Raw genomic sequence first — 24,627 nt, forward strand, 5'->3', positions numbered from 1 at the left:
CGGCAATTAAGGGCGTCATCGTTCCCAAACGAGAGAATAATGCTTGTCGAACCCACCGACATGATGACAGACGACAAAGGTTGACACAACAACCAAAGACACTTGTGTATAGTGGAAAGGGTAGTTGGAAGTCGTTTAAAAGCAAGTTTAACCGCTATGTGGTGGTGAATGATTGGAGTGAAAGGGAGAAGAAGGATTATTTGTGCTTGTGTCTCACTGACACGGCGAGGGATTACCATACACTTATTACCGATAAGACACCAAATATTACCTACAACGCAATCATGGAGAAATTGGAGAGGCGTTTTGGTTGCCAGGAACTCCCCGAAACAGCTGAGATTAAAGAGGGTGACCTCCCACTCGCAGAGAGCACGCCAAAAACAAAAGCAGTCCCTGAAGACAGTAACAGGTTCAGTAGTTTTTATTCGTCTGGCTATGTTACGGCTAACCAGTCTGTGGAAGTCAGCCCGGCCAGAGTACCTGTGAAGCAGCAGATTGATATACCTGTTCATTCACCCAACAATCAGACAAGGGCAGGTAATGTCACGTCTCGGGCCTCTGGTTCCAGCACTTCATCCATCAGCTCTGCGACAAACAAGGGTTCATTCCGCACCAACATGAGCTTCAGTCACATGCAGAACAGCCTCTCATCTGATCTACAGTCAGAGATGGATGAGAATGGGATGGACCTGAACAACGTCTCTAAGAGGGACCTGATGGCCGTATACAAAGAAGTGGTACAAGAACGAGATAAGTTAAAGTCGACGATGATTCAGTGTCAGCTTCCCGACGTATCTCGGAGATGAAAAAACAGATAGCCATGGAACAGCATGCAAAGACAGACCTGTTGGTGAAAGTCAACCAGGAAATAGAGGACAAAGTAGAGATTATAGAACTCCTGAAAGAGAGCAAAGAACAGCAGGTGGCTATGCTCACCGATAAAGCACGCATTGAGCGAGAATTGAAGGAGCTGCAAGTCCAGTTTCAAAAACTGCAGAATTCCCTCGATAATAAGTTACAGCAGCAGGTACAACAGGCACGGGAGATGATAGAACAGTTAAAGAAAGACAGACAGATGGCTATTGCAGAAATGAAGCAGCAAATGCATGAGGAGATGGAGAGAAAAGATGGAGAAATCTTAAGGTTAAGGTCAAAGGCACAATCACTCGGTCAGGAGAACACGCAACTGAAGGAACGCATTGAAAAGTTGGAGAAAGCTGCTACAAATCAGTTGGAGAAAGCCCGTGCAACTCAGTTGGCGAAAGCTCGTGCAATCTTCAAGCGTTTGAAAGCAGAGAAGTCAGAGGCGATTGCTAAGAGGGAGTCGAGACTGAAGGAGTATGAGAACAAAATGAAAGTGGAGAAGGAGAACCTGAAGAAGCAGGGCAATGACTTTTAGAATAAGGAACGAGAAAATAACCAACTGCAAACGAGACTGGCACAAAGTGAGGAAAATTTCAGAAAGATGAATGAACAACACAACCACACAATTCTGGAGAGAAGTGAGTTGGATATCCATCAGATGCAGGTTGAGGCCGATAGACAGAAGGAGGAATACGAGAGACCGGTAGGTGAAGCTGGTCACATGTCAGATGCTAGTCTTGCCCAGTTGGCTGCGTACCATGAGAAAGATGAAGCTGAGATGCAGACCCAGCCTCAGACCAGTGCGCAGGAGAAGGCTGAAGAACATGCAGCAGACCATCAGGAGGTAGTCAGTGGATACAAGGCTCAGATAAAGGCTGCTAGTGGATACCAAGCGAGGGTCACTGAGTCCGTCAGTCAGGCCACTGAGTTACAGAAGGCTCTGGAAGAGGGACAAGTGCAGTTGGACAAACTCATCATCACACTGAACACTCCCAGAGCAGACCTCTTTCTTCAAGAGAAAAAGCTGGAGCAAAGGGGCATGAAGTTCAGAACCAAGATGTTTAATCATAGGGCAGGAGCAAGGAACGGCAATCCTGATGCTTTGTGCAGGAAAACCATCGTGGATGATCGTCTAGAGTATCAACTTGGTTATGAGTTGGAGGACGTAGATGATGTGGTCCCCTTGTCAAAATCATGGAAAGAAAGACATGAGAAGACACGGGAAGTATGGGATCCGGGTATAGTCAATACGAAGGAGGTTATAAACAAGGTGGGTGATCCGGTCTATGTGCTGGATACTTCACACTAGAAAGGGAAATAATACAAACTATCCATGGTTGATCCGGTCAATATTCTGGATACTTCACACTAGAAAACGAAATAATACAAACTATCCATGGGTGATTCGGTCAATATGCTGGATACTTCACACTAGAAAACGAAATAATACAAACTATCCATGGGTGATTCGGTCAATATGCTGGATACTTCACACTAGAAAGCGAAATAATAAAAACTATCCATGGGTCATCCGGTCAATATGCTGGATATCGCACACTAGAAAGTGAAATAATAAAAACTATCGGTTAAATGGAACGGACCGGGGATGGTGACACGGCTAATAATTATCTTCTTATCTATACATGCATACTTACATAATTCACACTTTAGCCGTCTTTCACGCTCTGCATTGTTAAATGATCGCAATCAGTCAACAATGTGACGGATATCAAAAACATTAAATACATGTCACTTAAATGTCACACACATAGAACAAGAAACGGAAAATAAACTGTGTTGTATCTTAATATTATTTTATTTAGTTATTTTCTTGCATAAGAATGTGGTCAAAACAAGGAAGCGTGATCGTTTGAAAATCTGTCAGGTAACTTATCTCCCAAGTCAGGAAATTGACCGACCGACTGGACACTTAGCTGTTGACAGTGATGTAACCTATTGTGTGTGTAGACAGCCAGATGACGGTTTTATGATAGAGTGCGATTGGTGTGATGAGTGGTTTCACGGGAGATGTGTGAAGGTGAGTGAGAAAGAAGGTGTGAGAATAAAGAAGTTTTATAGTGGTTATAGATTTTAGCATGTCTGAATCCGGCTCTGTTGCTGGAGAATATAAAAAGTGTGTCAATTAGCTTGTAGATAATTCTGTTAGACAGTACATTTAAGTTTATGATATGCACTTGTAAAATAACATGTTTTAAAATACCATGTATTCTTCCTTTAGTTGATTTGTGTGAAGTATTGTCTTAACTATGACTACTGTATCAAGATCATAATGTTTAATCTGTTGATAAAAGGAATATTTGGAGTAAATGCTTTTATATTATTTCGAAATAACTTGTTAACATTAAATGTGATTAGGAGAACTCTTAAGAATTATTATAAGTTACAGAAATTATAATTGGCTTTCTACAACAAATTGTTTATTATTAATCTTCATTATGCTTTGTACAACTTTGGCCCATGCTGAATTATATAGCAATTGTTCATACATGTACTTTGTGTACACCTTTTAACCATTTCAGTAATAATGGATTTCTTATAGATTACCCAGTCTTGAAATTACTTCACATATTTTCAAGGAAGTACTGGTACCATTTGACTTGATAATATATTAATGTTGATGTTTAGTGGATTATATATGCTCTCCATTATTGCACAATGTAACACGTAAAGTGGTTTTAATTATAATATACATGTAATGTAAAATCTGTAGTTGAAGAAGTATGTTAAGAATTCAGAGTTTTATAGCCTTTAATGCTCCTTGATCTATTATGGAATATTATAACAAAGCCATTGTTACATTAGAAACTGATCTGACTACTGAATATGCACTAATTAATGTCAGTTAAAACATGCTTTCTTCATTGCTTGATTGATTTCTAATAAGCCACATGCAAGTTACATGCACGTGTGTTTTAATTGCTGATGTTTGCTAAGATATTCTGATTAGTTTCTTATTATGCTGTGGTGTGTTTTCTCATTTTAATGGGTACTGGGTACTCCAGAAATTCATCTTGGGCAATACAATTAGGATGCAAATTTGCCCAATTCAAGAATAAAAATGTCTTACTCGACACAATAAAATAGTTGATGTATTGAATTTTACAGTTTTGATCATGTTTCAGGGCAATTTTGTAAAACATACTTCAAAACCACATATGGTTCTTAAGGCACTTTGGTTCCATGTTTAACTAGTACCAGTACTATTCTGAAAGGCTGAGAAAAGACACTAATAAAAAGACACCAATAATGGGTCAGCAGTCCAGCAGTCGGTCACCACCCCCCCTTCCCGAGAAGTACAGTCCTCTGCCAACGCCCCGACCAGACCCGAGACAGATGACACCCATGTGCCTCGGAGATGGCTTTCAGCTGGCCGAGCCCAGCATGGTCAACGAAGGTACATTGATCATGACTAGCAGATGACCCCTATTGATTTTCAGGTCACTAGGTCTAGCGAGGGATAACATTTGTGGCCAGTGGGGTTAAGGTCACTATTACTGAAAATAGAAAATGACTTTCCACTCAATAATGTTGGTTTTGATGAAGGTATTATCCCCCACCAAAGGCTGAGGGATAAGAATTAGCGGTTTCCATCCGTCTGTCCGTCCATTCATCACAACATTTATTTTTGGCAGGGGATATCAATTCAACAAATTTGCTTATTTTTCAGTTATTTTGTTAGAAGGTTACTTACATGCAGATATATGTTGGTATTGCAATTTTGGCAAATGAAATCAAGGTTGCTGTGACTAGAAATAGAAAAACAGTTTCAACAGAATGACGTGATTTGGGATGGAGGATGCGTGTTGTTATTTTGTTTGTACTCGGCTTACACGAAGACCTCTGTTGGGATTGCATGTGTGGTCTGTTGAGTCAAGGTCAATGTTATTAAAAAAGAGAAAATCAAGCTTTGAGCTGCCTTCGTTAATACAATTATAGGTTTTATAGGCATCATGCCAAGCTCACAAAAAGTTAAAAATTATATCAGAAGTTATTTTGTTTGCATTGAATATGATACACATTCAATAACTGAAATATAATATAGTAACTTAAAGGTTGATGAAAGGGATTTGTTGTTGCACCAAATTCAAAGCCGTTAAATAGTGATTTCAGTTAATCGTTAAAACTATTTGAAACTTCATGACAACGACATAATTTTTTTATCATAGGATATATAAAATGAACATTTAAAATGTCATAAACAATCTTAATGCCTATAATCTTGTTTTAAATTATCAAAGGATCAAAGAAAACAAGAGTCCATCGTCATCATTAGACAAAGTGTGTTCTTATCTCTGCAAAAATATGAAATTTTGCATACCAAACATTAATTTGCATGTGAATTATTTATTTCAGTGTCAGTATTATTTTACATAACAATACATGTTGTAATAGCGTTCATAATTGCCATGGATACTTCTTATTTGATATCAAGCTTATTGTGTTACCATGGATACTTGCTATTTGAGTTCAAGCTTATCACGTTACCATGGATACTTGCTACTTGTAATCAAGCTTATAAGGTTACCATGGATACTTGTTATTTAAGATCAAGCTTATCATGTTACCATGGATACTTGCTATTTGCGATCAAGCTTATCATGTTACCATGGATACATGCTATTTGAGATTGATCTTATCATGTTACTATGTTAATTTTCTGTTTGAGATCAAGATTGCCATGTTACCATGGATACATGCTATTTGAGATTGATCTTATCATGTTACTATGGAAACTAGCTATTTGAGATCAAGCTTATTGTGTTACCATGGATACCTGCTATTTGAGATTAAGCTTATCATGTTTCCATGGATACATGATATTTAAGATCAAGCGTATCATGTTACCATGGATACCTTCTATTTGAGATTGAGCGTATCGCGTTAACATGGATATTTTTCTTTTTGAGATTGAGCTTGCATATTAATTTTGCTTGTTCCTAATAGAGTCTGGTTTACTTTCCCTTTAAACTGGCGTATCAATGCATTCAAGAGACTATATGAACACAAGAGACCATCAAAGAAGTCCTCCACCTTTCCTGCCATCAACAATCGAGGTTGGACCACTAGGGAATAACTATATTAGTCGTAACTGACCGCTTGATATTTAACCCTAGCTTGCAACCAGTAACTGTTATCCAAGAATCCCTTTATGACAAGTGTCCTCCTGATATAGTGTTGTCATGTGGGAATGTTGACAGTGCCTTTCCATCGTGAAGAATCTAAATGATTTACCCATGACTGCCTGTTTGTGCCTGGTTATTGTTGAATTAAAATGTTGACATATCAATCTATTTTACAGTTTATTTCTGTTGTTTTCTTTTACCAGGTCAGCTTATTAAAATAATTCCTATCTCAGGACTGTTCAGGATATTCTACTTTTTATACAGATAAAATCTTTACTATAACAGTTGATTTAAAAAGAAAAAGTATCTTTCTGGTCCATTATATTTTATCCTTTCATATGATTGCCTTTAGGCCGAGGTTTTTGATTCTATATATACATACAATATCTACAAGCAATTCAATTGTTACTATTAGCCCCGCTGTGGGAAATTATGATTTAATGCATGTGCTTAAAGAGTTGTCCCAGATAAGCCTGTTCAGCCAGCGTGAACCTCATTCAAATTTGTTCAAATTATGCCCCTGGTATCAAATTTGACCCTGCCCCTGGGGTCACAAAACTGAACATATATTTATATAGGGTCTATTTTGTGAAAACTTTACAAAACTTTTCGTCCATAACCATTGGGCCTAGAGCTACCAAATTTGTTATGTAGTGGCATCTTATAGTCCTCTATCAAGTTTGTTCAAATTATGCCCCTAGGGTCAAGTTTGAACCTGCCCCGAGGGTCACAAAATTGACCATATGCTTATATAAGGCCTTTTTTTGTGAAAAATTAAAAAATCTTTTTGTCCATAACCGTATGGCATAGGGCTACCAAATTTGGTATGTAGTGACATGTAATAGTTTTCTTCTTAGTTTGTTCAAATAATGCCCGTGGGGTCAAATTTGAAACTGCCCAGGGGTCACACAATTGAATAGATGCTTATAAAGTGCTCATTTTGTGAAAACTTTAAAAATCTCTTGTCCACATCCATTGGGCCTAGGGCTACCAAATTTGGTATGTAGTGACATCTTATTTTTCCCTTTACCAAGTTTGTTCAAATTATGCCCCTGGGGTTAAGTTTGACCCTGCCCCGAGGGTCACAAAATTAAACATATGCTTATATAAGGCCTTTTTTGTGAAACAAAAATTTCTTGTCCATAACTGTATGGCATAGGGCTACCAAATTTGGTATGTAGTGACATGTGATAGTTCTCTTCTTAGTTTGTTCAAATATTGCCACTGGTGTCAAATTTGAAACTGCCCCCCGGGGGGGGGGGGGGGGTCACAAAATTGAATTTATGCTTATAAAGGGCTTATTTTGTGAAATATTTAAAAATCTTTTTGTCCATAACCATTGGGCCTAGGGCTACCAAATTTGGTATGCAGTAACACCTTATAGTCCTCTACCAAGTTTGTTCAAATTATGCCCCTGGGGTCATGTTTGACCCCGCCCGCGGGTCACAAAACTGAACATATGCTTATATAAGGCCTATTGTGGGAAAACTTTACAAAACTGCTCGTCCATAACCATCCGGCCTAGGGCTATCAAATTCGGTATGTAGTGACATCTAATAGTCCTCTACCAAATTTGTTCAAATTTTATCCCTGGGGCAGGCTGTCAAGCGGTCATACTTTTTCCTACTTTTTCCTACTATTTCCTACTTTTTCATCAGGATCCTACTTTTTCCTATTTTTTTACCAAATCTTCCTACTATTCCTACTTTTTCATTTTCAATGGAGAATTTTTTTTTTTTAAAGAGTTTATTTAGTAAACTTGCAGGATGAATGAATCTATGGCATGACTGTATCCCTGTTAATGTGCATTCATCTAGATACGACCTGACAACCCATGCTGACTGTCTGCTAGCACCTCTTCAGGAGCATAAATATTTATTTCTTATGTAACTTTTAAAATTATTGACAAGTTTTTTTTTGAAGTAACAATTGTGCCTTGTTTACTTCCTTAGCATTTGTACACTGCAGACTGCACTACCTTACACAGTTCCCAGTGATGCAAGAGCTGAGGGAACCCATTGTTTATTCCAGTTTTATTTTGTTTCCATTGACAATAATTTGACCAAACCTTATGCATGTTTACATGATATTGCTGTTTGGAATGTAGAGATATAGAGATACATGTATTGTATGAGTGGTTATGTAATATGGAATTTATTACACAAGTTATTGGAAAAAAGATAAAACTGATGCTTTGCCGAGTTTTCATCATTTACAAATATAATGTAATAAATTCTGTATTACATGACAACGGATATGATGTTCTATTGATATCATAGGTACATCATGTTTAGTAATTAAAGATAAATGCACAGAGCCTAAATGCCCTGATACATTTTTATGCTCCCGGTAGGGTGGCGTATTGCAGTTGTACTGTCAGTCCGTTTGTCTGTCTGTCTGTGTGTGTGTGTCCGCCCGAAAACTTAAATATGGGCGGCCCATAACTTTTGCAATATTGAAGATAGCAACTTGATATTTGGCATGCATGTGTATCTCATGAAGCTGCACATTTTGAGTGGTGAAAGGTGAAGGTCATCCTTCAAGGTCAAAAGTTAAAAAATACAATCCAAGAGAAGTAATAAGCTTTAAAAGGGAGATAATTTCTAAACCTGCCAAATGATATATTGAAATTTTATTTCAAAGCTGGGCAAAAGTGGGCATTGTGTTTCGGACAAACACAATTCTTGTCTAATGATGCCTTAGCTAGTGAGGTTACTTCAAGGTGTTAAAGCGAAGTATTAAAATTATTAAACGGCATTATTACACTCCCGCAAAGTCATCAATAATGTAAAAGCCATTATTTGAAACTGGAATAAACAATGAAGTGCAACTGTTTCATTGCCCAATCAATGCTGTCATAAAAGATGTCAGGTGATAAGGTCCTATCTCCAGTTGCATAATCTGCTCTGCAATGACCAGTCATTTTGAATGTAACTGAAGTCATTATAACTGCACCCTATTGTCAATTTAAAGGTTTCACAATGTAGCTGTAGCAGAACATTTACACTGCTTTATATACTAGTATTAATCTTGTACAACAAGTTGGTGTATCACTAAATAAATTTGGTCTTCTGCTTAAGGATATAACATGCACAATATAATTACCATTTTTATATCGATACACAGAAGACCTCTAACCACTTATTTGATGATACACCAAAATGAACAGCATCTAATTACATGTATACTTCTTTATCAGGGTAGCTTTGCTTGAAACTTAATTAGCATAGATACACTATAAGTGCTTAAATTCCTAGTGGGAAAACAAAGTTTAACCCTTCATGGATGGAGAAGTTGGACAACAGTGGAAAAACACTGGGATTATGGTGCAAGAGAGATACCGGCAATGAGTTTGCAAGATATTGTACTGTCAGAATGAAGTCCATCTTGTAGTAATTCTGGTGCTAATCAACTTATAAGTCATGCAGATGGATAAAAACACAATGAAAACATGAAATACATGCATGATAATTCACAAAAGCGTTTGTTTGGAAGTGCCCAAAAGCCAAGCAGCTCTCAGGGTTGTGGGGATAAATCTATCTGTATGCAAGTACATCCATCACACAAGGAACAGGTACAAAAGGCTGAAATCTTCTGGGCCCTTAAGGTAGCTTTAAGTGGGTATCCATACAGAACATGTGATGACACTCCTGCTCTGTTTCAAGCTATGTTTTCTGGACCTGTGTCTAAAAAATAAGTATTATGTATTCCTACTTTTGAGGGAAAAGTTCCTACTTTTTCCTACTTTTTTCCTACTTTTCTTGCAAAAGTAGTTCCTATTTTTTCCTACTTTTTGAAAAAAGGTCACTTGACAGCCTGCTGGGGTCAAATTTGACCCTGCCCCGGGGTCACAAAATTGAACATGTGAACTTATATAATGCCTATTTTGTGAAAACTGAAAAAAAAATCTTGTCCATAACCATAATTTGGTATGCAGTGAAATTGTATAGTCCTCTACTTATTTTGTTCAATGTATAGTCCTCTACTTACTTTGTTCAAATTATGTCCTAGGGGTCAAATTTGACCCTGCCCTGGGGGCCATAAAATCGATTATATGCTTATATAGTTCCTATTTTGTGAAAACTTTAAAATCTGCTTGTCCTTAACCATAAGGCATAGGGCTACCAAATTTGGTATGTAGTGACATCTAATAGTTTTCTACAAAGTTTGTTCAAATTATGCCCCTTTGGTCAAATTTAACCCTGCCCCGGGGTCACAAAACTGAACATACGCTTATATGGGGGCTAATTTGTGAAAACTTTAAAAATCTACTTGTCCATAACCATTGAGCCAAGGGCTACCATATTTGGTATGTAGTGACATCTAATAAACCTCTACAAAATTTAATCAAAAATGCCTCTGGGGTCGACTTTGACCCTGCCCCGAGGGTCACAAAATTGAATGAACGCTTATAAAGCACTTATTTTGTGAAATCTTTAAAAATCTTCTTGTCGAAAACCATTCGGACCATGGCTACCAAATTGTGTATGCAGTAACATCTTATAGTCCTCTACCAAGTTTGTTCAAATTATGCCCTTTGGGTCAAATTTGACCCTGACCCGTGGGTCACAAAAATTGAACATTATATATGCTTATATCTTGCTTATTTTGTGAAAACTTTAAAAATATTATCCTCCTTAACTCTTGGACCTAGGGCTACCACATTTTGTATGTTAGTGAGATATAGTAGGCCTTTACAAAGTTTGCTCAAATTATGCTCCTGGGGTTAAATTTGACCCAGCCCAGGGGGTCACAAATGTGTACTTGTGCTTAAAAAGGGCCTATATTTAAGTATTTGCGCATGCAGAGAATATTAGTTTCAGCTTTTTTTCAGCAGTGGAGCAATACAGGGCCATCATGGCCCTCTTTTTCTGGATGTGTTGGTTTACCAATACTATAGTGTATATACTTATGCCAGTAAATGACAACTGCTCTATTTAAATCTGAGGTTGGGCATGGAGGGCCTTAGACACAAAGTTAGTTTACAATTTATTTTTGGGGCAGGGAATTGAACCTGCGATCTTCTAATTTATTATCTATCTATCTACCAACTGAGCTAGCCTGTCTGAACATGTTGCACTTGTAACATGCCATTTTTGCAAACTTGATAACTAATGTTATTATTATCCACGGTTTTATGCTTTCAGATAAGTTACCAAATGATGTTCAATGGTTGGATGATGAAGCAATTACACTCTTTTATAAAGCTCTTGAACACGGTAAAGAAAAAGTCAATAATGTTCGCCTGATGGTTGTAGGATTGTTTGGTGTATTTTGGTGATTTTGTATCAATCTATTTTACAGTTTATTTCTGTTGTTTTCTTTTACCAGGTCAGCTTATTAAAATAATTCCTATCTCAGGACTGTTCAGGATATTCTACTTTTTATACAGATAAAATCTTTACTATAACAGTTGATTTAAAAAGAAAAAGTATCTTTCTGGTCCATTATATTTTATCCTTTCATATGATTGCCTTTAGGCCAAGGTTTTTGATTCTATATATACATACAATATCTACGAGCAATTCAATTGTTACTATTAGCCTCGCTGTGGGAAATTATGGTTTAATGCATGTGCTTAAAGAGTTGTCCCAGATAAGCCTGTTCAGCCAGCACAGGCTAATCAGGGACAACATTTTCAGCGTTATCAGGGGCAACACTTTCAGCCTAAACTGGATATTCCTTAAAAAGTGAATTTCTTTAAACGTAATTACCATAGAAGCAGATAGTGTGGTACCTGACTAGCCTGTGCTGACTGCATAGGCTCATCTGGGATGACACTTGACGCACTTGAATTTTCCCAGAGTGAGGTTCATATTTATGCTTAAGATCTCAACAGTATTTACTATAGGTTGTGGTATTTCATCTACCTTGTTTTTTTACTATTTTAAGTTTATATTGATTAAAATTTCACTAAATTTTCCATTATTCAGTAATACAATGTTACTAGGTAACATTCTTACAATATTTAAGGTTTTGAAGGCTTCATACCCAAACCTTAGATACTGATGAGCAGCAAACAGCAAAAACCTGAACATACTGCGAGTTACTTGCAGGCTGTTCTGGTTGATGCTGTTTGCACATAGCCATTTACATGCTGCTTCCAAGTTGGAAAGGGTTAATTTGGCTCAGTCTTTTAGAATAATAAGGGAGGGGCTGATGAGGGGCTGATATGGCTGCCCTATAGGTTGTGGTATTTTATCTACTGGCCGATATGGCTGCCCTATATGTTGTGGTATTGTATCTACTGGCTGATATGGCTGCCCTATATGTTGTGGTATTTTATCTACTGGCCGATATGGCTGCCCTTGGCTTTAGGTTGTGGTATTTCATCTACTGGCAGATATGGCTGCCCTTGGCTTTAGGCTGTGGGATTGCATATTCTGGCCCATATGGCTGCCTTTTACATTGTGGTATTGTATCTACTGGCCGATATGGCTGCCCTATATGTTGTGGTATTGTATCTACTGGCCGATATGGCTGCCCTATATGTTGTGGGTTTGTATCTACTGGCCAATATGGCTGCCCTATATGTTGTGGTATTGTATCTACTGGCCAATATGGCTGCCCTATATGTTGTGGTATTGTATCAACTGGCCGATATAGCTGCCCTATATGTTGTGGTGTTGTATCTACTGGCCGATATGGCTGCATTAGCATTTTCTTCGATTTTTTTCAAAGAACACTATCATAATAGCAAACAGTTTGGATCCTGATGAGATGCGACGTTCTGTGGCTTCTCATCTGGATCCAAACTGTTTGCAAAGGCCTTCAAAATTTGGTTCCAGCACTGAAAGGGTTAATTGTTTACCACTCAGAGAAGCACTTTTACACATTCGAAGTCGCTTAAAAAACAATAAAATTTAAGATCACTCTTACTAGATCCAAGTTTACAAAGTTTCAGTTCCAACCATTAGATACTGATGAGAAGCAAACATCATATAACCTTAACAGCCAGCAAGTTACTGGCAGGCTGTTCTGGTTTTATGCTGTTTGCAAATAGCCATTTTCCCTTTTCTTCTGAGTGGGAAAGGGTTAACACTTGCTGACAGTTGGTCATACTCATTCAACTTAAAGTGTTATCTTTCATTCTTATTGTGAACTACCATATAAGACACATTCTGGGAAACACAGGCTAAATGCATGTGCGTTAATTGTCATCCCAGATTAGCCGGTGCAGTCACACTGGCTAATCAGTGACAACACTGTCCGTCTACTCTGGATTTTTGTTTAGAAGAGACATTTTTTAACGGAAAGTTCCATTAAAGCAGAGAAATTCATACCTGATTAGCCTGTGCGGACTGCACAGTCTTAGCTGGGATGACACTTAACCCATTTGCTTTTAGCCCGTTTTTCCCATAATGTGGCTCATATAATCCATTCTAATTTTACAACTGTATCACTGTGACTTATACTTGATGTGGCTATCTTCTAATTCTTAATGAATCTATTCAGGGGTGGCGAAATAAAATGTCTTGTGCTCAAACCAACTATATGCATTTAAAGTATTCGAAGAAGAGGGGGTATGTTGTTTTGCACATGTCGGTCCATCAGTCGGTTCGTCCACCAGATGGTTTCTGGATGATAACTCAAGAAAGCTTATGCCTAGGATCATGAAACTTCATAGGTACATTGATCATGACTCTCATATGACCCCTAATGATTTTCAGATCACTAGGTCAAAGGTCAAGGTCACAGTGACAACGGAAATAGTAAAATGGTTTCTGGATGATAACTCAAGAACGCTTATGCCTAGGATCATGAAACTTCATAGGTACATTGATCATGACTCTCAGATGACCCCTATTGATTTTGAGGTCACAAGGTCAAAGGTCAAGGTCACGGTGACCAGAAATAGTAAAATGATTTTCGGATGATAACTCAAGAACGCTTTTGCCTAGGATCATGACACTTCATAGGTACATTGATCGTGACTCGCAGATGACCCCTATTGATTTTCAGGTCACTAGGTCAAAGGTCAAGGTCACAGTGACAAAAAACGTATTCACACAATGGCTGCCACTACAACGGACAGCCCATATGGGGGGCATGCATGATTTACAAACAGCCCTTGTTTTTTTACTATTTTAAGTTTATATTGATTAAAATTTCACTAAATTTTCCATTATTCAGTAATACAATGTTACTAGGTATGTGTACCAGTTAACTATAAGTAACGCAAGTAGATTGATCATCGTGGTCACGTGGTAAACTCAGGAATGCAAATTGTGCATGCTTAGGGAATTGTATGTATTTTATATATAAAATGATTAATCTACTTGCGTTATTTATAGTGTGTATATTGTTATGTCACCTATTTTTGCGATGTAATTTCGATTTTACATGGCAAAATTTTATTTCCAAATATATATATCATATTAACTAATAAGTGTAAAAAACACACGGTATTTTAGAACTTTTTTTTCGTCAATCTGGTTGACGGTCTATAAAAGACTTTTGACAATTATTCTATAAGCTGCTAATTATTTCCATAACACACTTCATCAATGATACCATAATTAAATGATTTCGGACACTCTTAATTTTCGGCCGATTGCATGTTTTCCGGAAAATTATATTTTTTGGCGATTCTGTATTTTCAGTCATTTAGATTATTTCCCATAAATAATATTTCTTGAATTTTATGTGCCAGTGGCATATTTTTATCACAACTTGTACATGTTTTGCTGCACCTGGTGACTCCTTTTAGTGTCTTTTTAACAGCTTGATAGTGATAATAAAACCAGTGAACTGTTTTGTAAACACAATTGCGTACAAAGCCTTGCTAAATTAACACTGACTTCACTTTATTGTTGATAGTTATGTCTTAAATTAAAAAACAGTTTGATGACAATTGATTATTGTTCTGGGAAAACTGGACTTAATATTCATAAAGTTTCATTGCATGTTAGCCTGTGCAGTCCACACAGGCTAATTAGGGACACAACTTTTCTTTTAAAGAAGGATTTTGACTAAGAACTGACTTCTTTTAGATGAAAATTACCATAGAAGCAGAAAATGCCATCCTTGATAAGCTTATGCGATCTGCACAGGCTAATCTCAGAGGACACTTTAAGTTCATTCATTAAACCCCTTGTTCCCAGAGTGAAGCTCCGGTAAAATTAAACTCTCTTTGTTTGTTCTATTATAATCCTCTGTTTATCCATAAAGCAGTACTATTATCAATGTTGTGGACAGCCCCTCCCTTGTTATTCATAAAGCAGTACTATTATCAATGTTGTGGACAGCCCCTCCCTTATTATTCTAAAAGACTGAGCCAAATTAACCCTTTCCAACTTGGAAGCAGCATGTAAATGGCTATGTGCAAACAGCATCAACCAGAACAGCCTGCAAGTAACTCGCAGTATGTTCAGGTTTTTTGCTGTTTGCTGCTCATCAGTATCTAAGGTTTGGGTATGAAGCCTTCAAAACCTTAAATATTGTAAGAAAAGTTTTAAATTTAAATAAATTTTCTAAGGGACTACAAATGCGTGAAAATAAGAAGCTAAGTGGTAAACGGTTAAAAATCAATTAGTTGAGTATTTTTGGGGCTTGTTCTAGTTTGGAGCTACTGTGATAATTTTAAATTATTATGGCTTTAAATCAAGACAATCTAACAAGCCTTATAAATCCTCTGAAAATTTAGAAAGCCTGATACAAACTATAATAATAGAGGGTTTATGGGCTAGTGATGTGGTGCTTATACAAAATATATTACTATAGGTTTCATGGGTTTGTGACAAAATATGTAACTAGAGGGTTTCCTGGCTGTTGACATAATAAATTAGTAGACGGTTTATGGGCTTGTGCCAAACTTTAGCCCCAGGTAGTTTACAAGCTTGTTATGTGATAGTTTTCAGACATCATGCTATTTCTGTCCACAGCCAGTGGTTCGGAGGGCTCGGATGGTAGCTCATTGAAGTATTACACGGACGAGTTTCCCACGTTGAATCGCAAGCCTACTTCACACAAGAGCAAGAATGTGGACTCACCATTACCAGGCCCGTACCCAGGCACTGGGCCCAGGGGCCCGGGCCCCCCCAGCTGGCTGTCGAGTAATGATTTTTAAATAATGGGCCTACTGCAAATTTTCTCACATGAAAGGGCCCACAGTACACTTCCCTGCAATACAAATGTGCAGATTTGTTTTATTGCCCCTGATACACAAAGGGATTAGCGCTAATTTACTCGCCAGTGGAAATAAGCCCCTAGGCATTGTTTTCTTATCACCTTGTACACACATCCCCGATCTGTCAATTACCCATTGTGCTCAATGCTTCATCTTTTGATGGTGGGTGAAACACGTATTTTGATTGGACAAGGAAAGAGAAACAGCGAATGGATGGAACTGATACAGAAGGTCGTAGGTCTGAACGATAATAGTGTTTTTCTTTTGAATTCAAACCTCCTCTAGAGTCATAGCTTATTTAACATTTCTGTGAAAACTGTCTTGTAGATGATAAACATGTTATAATGAAATTACTTTGAAATTTTATATAGAGGAGGTTTGATTTCAAAGAGAAAATACTAGTAGGTTATATGTCAGTTACTGACATATAACCATAGTAGTATTTTCTCTTTGAAATCAAACCTCCTCTATGTCATACTTTATGTTACATTTCATAATAAAGGTTTTTTAGTTTCAAAGGTTGCTTTTACTTCTTAATAAAGTGTAATACATTTCTGAAATCTAAAGCTTTAAACATGTGTGTGAATTTCACACCAAGGGGTCGTTGATAAAGCATGTCACGCTTTTTTTACCATTTTTTCCCCGGCATGTCACAAACTGTTACAAAATCTTTGACCCCCTTCCCTAAAGTACGTCACAAACTCACACTTTCGAACATTTTTTTTTTAAATTAATACTTAATTTAAATTTTATCTAAAACTCAATTCACTATAAACCGTATTTAAATTTAACTTACCGGTAAAAGAACTTTCACATTACAGGCTTTTATAACTGTAGGGTTGTTACGATGAGCAGTATGAATATTTATTCACGTGTTAACCTCTAATAAAAACGAAATTATAATTTAGATTTTCTTTCAACCCTTTACTAACTAAAAATGGAACAGTCTAATTATTTCGTCATTGAAATCTGTGTGGTGGTTGTGCCTATTGAATAAGCCGGCCCAGTCAAGTTGCCTATTAAACATTCGAACAACAGAATCAGGAGATACGCAATTCGTCTTATTTCGATATAAAACTAATTGAAATGTTTCACAAATTTAAGAAAATTAATTTTTAAATTCTACTAAAGAAATAATAAATAAATTATACAATATTTTTTTAATTAATGTGTGACATCACACATGGCCTGACTCCCCTCCCCCATGTCACAAACTGTCACTTACTTACGCATCCTCCACCCCACCTGGAGCGTGACATACTTTATGGACGGCCCGTAATGGTTAAAGCTTTAGAGTTCAGAAAGGTGCTGATTTACTTGTTATATATCCATAAATTTATAACACAACATATGTTTCTATATGCATTAAAATTCACCTTGAACAGTGGTTTATAAAAAAAATCTATTCGGGAGGGGCAACCCCTCCCGCACCCTCCCCGTTTGGGCCCCCCCAGTCAACAATTCCTGGGTAAGGCCCTGATTACCCGTTTTCCCTTTTCTTCTGAGTGGGAAAGGGTTAACACTTGCTGACAGTTGGTCATACTCATTCAACTTAAAGTGTTATCTTTCATTCTTATTGTGAACTACCATATAAGACACATTCTGGGAAACACAGGCTAAATGCATGTGCGTTAATTGTCATCCCAGATTAGCCGGTGCAGTCACACTGGCTAATCAGTGACAACACTGTCCGTCTACTCTGGATTTTTGTTTCGAAGAGACATTTTTTAACGGAAAGTTCCATTAAAGCAGAGAAATTCATACCTGATTAGCCTGTGCGGACTGCACAGTCTTAGCTGGGATGACACTTAACCCATTTGCTTTTAGCCCGTTTTTCCCATAATGTGGCTCATATAATCCATTCTAATTTTACAACTGTATCACTGTGACTTATACTTGATGTGGCTATCTTCTAATTCTTAATGAATCTATTCAGGGGTGGCGAAATAAAATGTCTTGTGCTCAAACCAACTATATGCATTTAAAGTATTCGAAGAAGAGGGGGTATGTTGTTTTGCACATGTCGGTCCATCAGTCGGTTCGTCCACCAGATGGTTTCTGGATGATAACTAAAGAAAGCTTATGCCTAGGATCATGAAACTTCATAGGTACATTGATCATGACTCGCATATGACCCCTAATGATTTTCAGATCACTAGGTCAAAGGTCAAGGTCACAGTGACAACGGAAATAGTAAAATAGTTTCTGGATGATAACTCAAGAACGCTTATGCCTAGGATCATGAAACTTCATAGGTACATTGATCATGACTCTCAGATGACCCCTATTGATTTTGAGGTCACAAGGTCAAAGGTCAAGGTCACGGTGACCAGAAATAGTAAAATGATTTTCGGATGATAACTCAAGAACGCTTTTGCCTAGGATCATGACACTTCATAGGTACATTGATCGTGACTCGCAGATGACCCCTATTGATTTTCAGGTCACTAGGTCAAAGGTCAAGGTCACAGTGACAAAAAACGTATTCACACAATGGCTGCCACTACAACGGACAGCCCATATGGGGGGCATGCATGTTTTACAAACAGCCCTTGTTTTTTTACTATTTTAAGTTTATATTGATTAAAATTTCACTAAATTTTCCATTATTCAGTAATACAATGTTACTAGGTATGTGTACCAGTTAACTATAAGTAACGCAAGTAGATTGATCATCGTGGTCACGTGGTAAACTCAGGAATGCAAATTGTGCATGCTTAGGGAATTGTATGTATTTTATATATAAAATGATTAATCTACTTGCGTTATTTATAGTGTGTATATTGTTATGTCACCTATTTTTGCGATGTAATTTCGATTTTACATGGCAAAATTTTATTTCCAAATATATATATCATATTAACTAATAAGTGTAAAAAACACACGGTATTTTAGAACTTTTTTTTCGTCAATCTGGTTGACGGTCTATAAAAGACTTTTGACAATTATTCTATAAGCTGCTAATTATTTCCATAACACACTTCATCAATGATACCATAATTAAATGATTTCGGACACTCTTAATTTTCGGCCGATTGCATGTTTTCCGGAAAATTATATTTTTTGGTGATTCTGTATTTTCAGTCATTTAGATTATTTCCCATAAATAATATTTCTTGAATTTTATGTGCCAGTGGCATATTTTTATCACAACTTGTACATGTTTTGCTGCACCTGGTGACTCCTTTTAGTGTCTTTTTAACAGCTTGATAGTGATAATAAAACCAGTGAACTGTTTTGTAAACACAATTGCGTACAAAGCCTTGCTAAATTAACACTGACTTCACTTTATTGTCGATAGTTATGTCTTAAATTAAAAAACAGTTTGATGACAATTGATTATTGTTCTGGGAAAACTGGACTTAATATTCATAAAGTTTCATTGCATGTTAGCCTGTGCAGTCCACACAGGCTAATTAGGGACACAACTTTTCTTTTAAAGAAGGATTTTGACTAAGAACTGACTTCTTTTAGATGAAAATTACCATAGAAGCAGAAAATGCCATCCTTGATAAGCTTATGCGATCTGCACAGGCTAATCTCAGTGGACACTTTAAGTTCATTCATTAAACCCCTTGTTCCCAGAGTGAAGCTCCGGTAAAATTAAACTCTCTTTGTTTGTTCTATTATAATCCTCTGTTTATCCATAAAGCAGTACTATTATCAATGTTGTGGACAGCCCCTCCCTTGTTATTCATAAAGCAGTACTATTATCAATGTTGTGGACAGCCCCTCCCTTATTATTCTAAAAGACTGAGCCAAATTAACCCTTTCCAACTTGGAAGCAGCATGTAAATGGCTATGTGCAAACAGCATCAACCAGAACAGCCTGCAAGTAACTCGCAGTATGTTCAGGTTTTTTGCTGTTTGCTGCTCATCAGTATCTAAGGTTTGGGTATGAAGCCTTCAAAACCTTAAATATTGTAAGAAAAGTTTTAAATTTAAATAAATTTTCTAAGGGACTACAAATGCGTGAAAATAAGAAGCTAAGTGGTAAACGGTTAAAAATCAATTAGTTGAGTATTTTTGGGGCTTGTTCTAGTTTGGAGCTACTGTGATAATTTTAAATTATCATGGCTTTAAATCAAGACAATCTAACAAGCCTTATAAATCCTCTGAAAATTTAGAAAGCCTGATACAAACTATAATAATAGAGGGTTTATGGGCTAGTGATGTGGTGCTTATACAAAATATATTACTATAGGTTTCATGGGTTTGTGACAAAATATGTAACTAGAGGGTTTCCTGGCTGTTGACATAATAAATTAGTAGACGGTTTATGGGCTTGTGCCAAACTTTAGCCCCAGGTAGTTTACAAGCTTGTTATGTGATAGTTTTCAGACATCATGCTATTTCTGTCCACAGCCAGTGGTTCAATGAGCTACCATCCGGGCCTTCCGAAGTTCGACACGGACGAGTTTCCCACGTTGAACCGCAAGCCTACTTCACACAAGAGCAAGAATGTGGACTCAACATTACGAGGTGGGTGATAGTGACACTTAACCCTTTAATGTTGACATATCCATCTAGTTCACAGTTTATTTCTGTTGTTTTATTTGAGATTGAGCGTATCGCGTTAACATGGATATTTTTCTTTTTGAGATTGAGCTTGCATATTAATTTTGCTTGTTCCTAATAGAGTCTGGTTTACTTTCCCTTGAGACTGGCTTATCAATGAACCCAAGATAACATATACCACATACCACAAGAGACCATCAAAGAAGTCCTCCACCTTTCCTGCCATCAACAATCGAGGTTGGACCACTAGGGAATAACTATATTAGTCGTAACTGACCGCTTGATATTTAACCCTAGCTTGCAACCAGTAACTGTTATCCAAGAATCCCTTTATGACAAGTGTCCTCCTGATATAGTGTTGTCATGTGGGAATGTTGACAGTGCCTTTCCATCGTGAAGAATCTAAATGATTTACCCATGACTGCCTGTTTGTGCCTGGTTATTGTTGAATTAAAATGTTGACATATCAATCTATTTTACAGTTTATTTCTGTTGTTTTCTTTTACCAGGTCAGCTTATTAAAATAATTCCTATCTCAGGACTGTTCAGGATATTCTACTTTTTATACAGATAAAATCTTTACTATAACAGTTGATTTAAAAAGAAAAAGTATCTTTCTGGTCCATTATATTTTATCCTTTCATATGATTGCCTTTAGGCCGAGGTTTTTGATTCTATATATACATACAATATCTACAAGCAATTCAATTGTTACTATTAGCCTCGCTGTGGGAAATTATGATTTAATGCATGTGCTTAAAGAGTTGTCCCAGATAAGCCTGTTCAGCCAGCGTGAACCTCATTCAAATTTGTTCAAATTATGCCCCTGGTATCAAATTTGACCCTGCCCCTGGGGTCACAAAACTGAACATATATTTATATAGGGTCTATTTTGTGAAAACTTTACAAAACTTTTCGTCCATAACCATTGGGCCTAGAGCTACCAAATTTGTTATGTAGTGGCATCTTATAGTCCTCTATCAAGTTTGTTCAAATTATGCCCCTAGGGTCAAGTTTGAACCTGCCCCGAGGGTCACAAAATTGACCATATGCTTATATAAGGCCTTTTTTGTGAAAAATTAAAAAATCTTTTTGTCCATAACCGTATGGCATAGGGCTACCAAATTTGGTATGTAGTGACATGTAATAGTTTTCTTCTTAGTTTGTTCAAATAATGCCCGTGGGGTCAAATTTGAAACTGCCCAGGGGTCACACAATTGAATAGATGCTTATAAAGTGCTCATTTTGTGAAAACTTTAAAAATCTCTTGTCCACATCCATTGGGCCTAGGGCTACCAAATTTGGTATGTAGTGACATCTTATTTTTCCCTTTACCAAGTTTGTTCAAATTATGCCCCTGGGGTTAAGTTTGACCCTGCCCCGAGGGTCACAAAATTAAACATATGCTTATATAAGGCCTTTTTTGTGAAACAAAAATTTCTTGTCCATAACTGTATGGCATAGGGCTACCAAATTTGGTATGTAGTGACATGTGATAGTTCTCTTCTTAGTTTGTTCAAATATTGCCACTGGTGTCAAATTTGAAACTGCCCCCCGAGGGGGGGGGGGGGGGTCACAAAATTGAATTTATGCTTATAAAGGGCTTATTTTGTGAAATATTTAAAAATCTTTTTGTCCATAACCATTGGGCCTAGGGCTACCAAATTTGGTATGCAGTAACACCTTATAGTCCTCTACCAAGTTTGTTCAAATTATGCCCTCGGGGTCATGTTTGACCCCGCCCGCGGGTCACAAAACTGAACATATGCTTATATAAGGCCTATTGTGGGAAAACTTTACAAAACTGCTCGTCCATAACCATCCGGCCTAGGGCTATCAAATTCGGTATGTAGTGACATCTAATAGTCCTCTACCAAATTTGTTCAAATTTTATCCCTGGGGCAGGCTGTCAAGCGGTCATACTTTTTCCTACTTTTTCCTACTATTTCCTACTTTTTCATCAGGATCCTACTTTTTCCTATTTTTTTACCAAATCTTCCTACTATTCCTACTTTTTCATTTTCAATGGAGAATTTTTTTTTTTAAAGAGTTTATTTAGTAAACTTGCAGGATGAATGAATCTATGGCATGACTGTATCCCTGTTAATGTGCATTCATCTAGATACGACCTGACAACCCATGCTGACTGTCTGCTAGCACCTCTTCAGGAGCATAAATATTTATTTCTTATGTAACTTTTAAAATTATTGACAAGTTTTTTTTTGAAGTAACAATTGTGCCTTGTTTACTTCCTTAGCATTTGTACACTGCAGACTGCACTACCTTACACAGTTCCCAGTGATGCAAGAGCTGAGGGAACCCATTGTTTATTCCAGTTTTATTTTGTTTCCATTGACAATAATTTGACCAAACCTTATGCATGTTTACATGATATTGCTGTTTGGAATGTAGAGATATAGAGATACATGTATTGTATGAGTGGTTATGTAATATGGAATTTATTACACAAGTTATTGGAAAAAAGATAAAACTGATGCTTTGCCGAGTTTTCATCATTTACAAATATAATGTAATAAATTCTGTATTACATGACAACGGATATGATGTTCTATTGATATCATAGGTACATCATGGTTAGTAATTAAAGATAAATGCACAGAGCCTAAATGCCCTGATACATTTTTATGCTCCCGGTAGGGTGGCGTATTGCAGTTGTACTGTCAGTCCGTTTGTCTGTCTGTCTGTGTGTGTGTGTCCGCCCGAAAACTTAAATATGGGCGGCCCATAACTTTTGCAATATTGAAGATAGCAACTTGATATTTGGCATGCATGTGTATCTCATGAAGCTGCACATTTTGAGTGGTGAAAGGTGAAGGTCATCCTTCAAGGTCAAAAGTTAAAAAATACAATCCAAGAGAAGTAATAAGCTTTAAAAGGGAGATAATTTCTAAACCTGCCAAATGATATATTGAAATTTTATTTCAAAGCTGGGCAAAAGTGGGCATTGTGTTTCGGACAAACACAATTCTTGTCTAATGATGCCTTAGCTAGTGAGGTTACTTCAAGGTGTTAAAGCGAAGTATTAAAATTATTAAACGGCATTATTACACTCCCGCAAAGTCATCAATAATGTAAAAGCCATTATTTGAAACTGGAATAAACAATGAAGTGCAACTGTTTCATTGCCCAATCAATGCTGTCATAAAAGATGTCAGGTGATAAGGTCCTATCTCCAGTTGCATAATCTGCTCTGCAATGACCAGTCATTTTGAATGTAACTGAAGTCATTATAACTGCACCCTATTGTCAATTTAAAGGTTTCACAATGTAGCTGTAGCAGAACATTTACACTGCTTTATATACTAGTATTAATCTTGTACAACAAGTTGGTGTATCACTAAATAAATTTGGTCTTCTGCTTAAGGATATAACATGCACAATATAATTACCATTTTTATATCGATACACAGAAGACCTCTAACCACTTATTTGATGATACACCAAAATGAACAGCATCTAATTACATGTATACTTCTTTATCAGGGTAGCTTTGCTTGAAACTTAATTAGCATAGATACACTATAAGTGCTTAAATTCCTAGTGGGAAAACAAAGTTTAACCCTTCATGGATGGAGAAGTTGGACAACAGTGGAAAAACACTGGGATTATGGTGCAAGAGAGATACCGGCAATGAGTTTGCAAGATATTGTACTGTCAGAATGAAGTCCATCTTGTAGTAATTCTGGTGCTAATCAACTTATAAGTCATGCAGATGGATAAAAACACAATGAAAACATGAAATACATGCATGATAATTCACAAAAGCGTTTGTTTGGAAGTGCCCAAAAGCCAAGCAGCTCTCAGGGTTGTGGGGATAAATCTATCTGTATGCAAGTACATCCATCACACAAGGAACAGGTACAAAAGGCTGAAATCTTCTGGGCCCTTAAGGTAGCTTTAAGTGGGTATCCATACAGAACATGTGATGACACTCCTGCTCTGTTTCAAGCT

At 37.0% G+C, this 24,627-nt stretch overlaps 1 protein-coding gene across 17 annotated transcripts in view; it reads left to right on the forward strand.

The window, feature by feature from the left end:
* LOC127873024 (probable serine/threonine-protein kinase pats1) overlaps positions 1 to 24,627 on the forward strand; it is a 51,452-nt gene that overhangs the window by 11,902 nt on the left and 14,923 nt on the right. For 5 of the 17 annotated variants that reach the window (XM_052416566.1, XM_052416570.1, XM_052416573.1 and 2 more), the window contains exons 3-6: positions 4,008 to 4,279; positions 11,156 to 11,227; positions 15,893 to 16,063; positions 20,503 to 20,619. In XM_052416566.1, the coding sequence (XP_052272526.1) occupies positions 4,132 to 4,279; positions 11,156 to 11,227; positions 15,893 to 16,063; positions 20,503 to 20,619 (508 nt within the window). In that variant the 5' untranslated portion in view covers positions 4,008 to 4,131. Of the gene's footprint in view, positions 1 to 4,007; positions 4,280 to 5,560; positions 5,940 to 11,155; positions 11,228 to 15,892; positions 16,064 to 16,090; positions 16,376 to 20,502; positions 20,620 to 24,627 lie in introns of those variants that run through there. The other 12 variants (XM_052416572.1, XM_052416578.1, XM_052416568.1 and 9 more) reach the window with 11 other exon arrangements.

The sequence above is a fragment of the Dreissena polymorpha genome, chromosome 3, assembly GCF_020536995.1.
Source record: "Dreissena polymorpha isolate Duluth1 chromosome 3, UMN_Dpol_1.0, whole genome shotgun sequence".
Classification (NCBI taxonomy): domain Eukaryota; kingdom Metazoa; phylum Mollusca; class Bivalvia; order Myida; family Dreissenidae; genus Dreissena; species Dreissena polymorpha.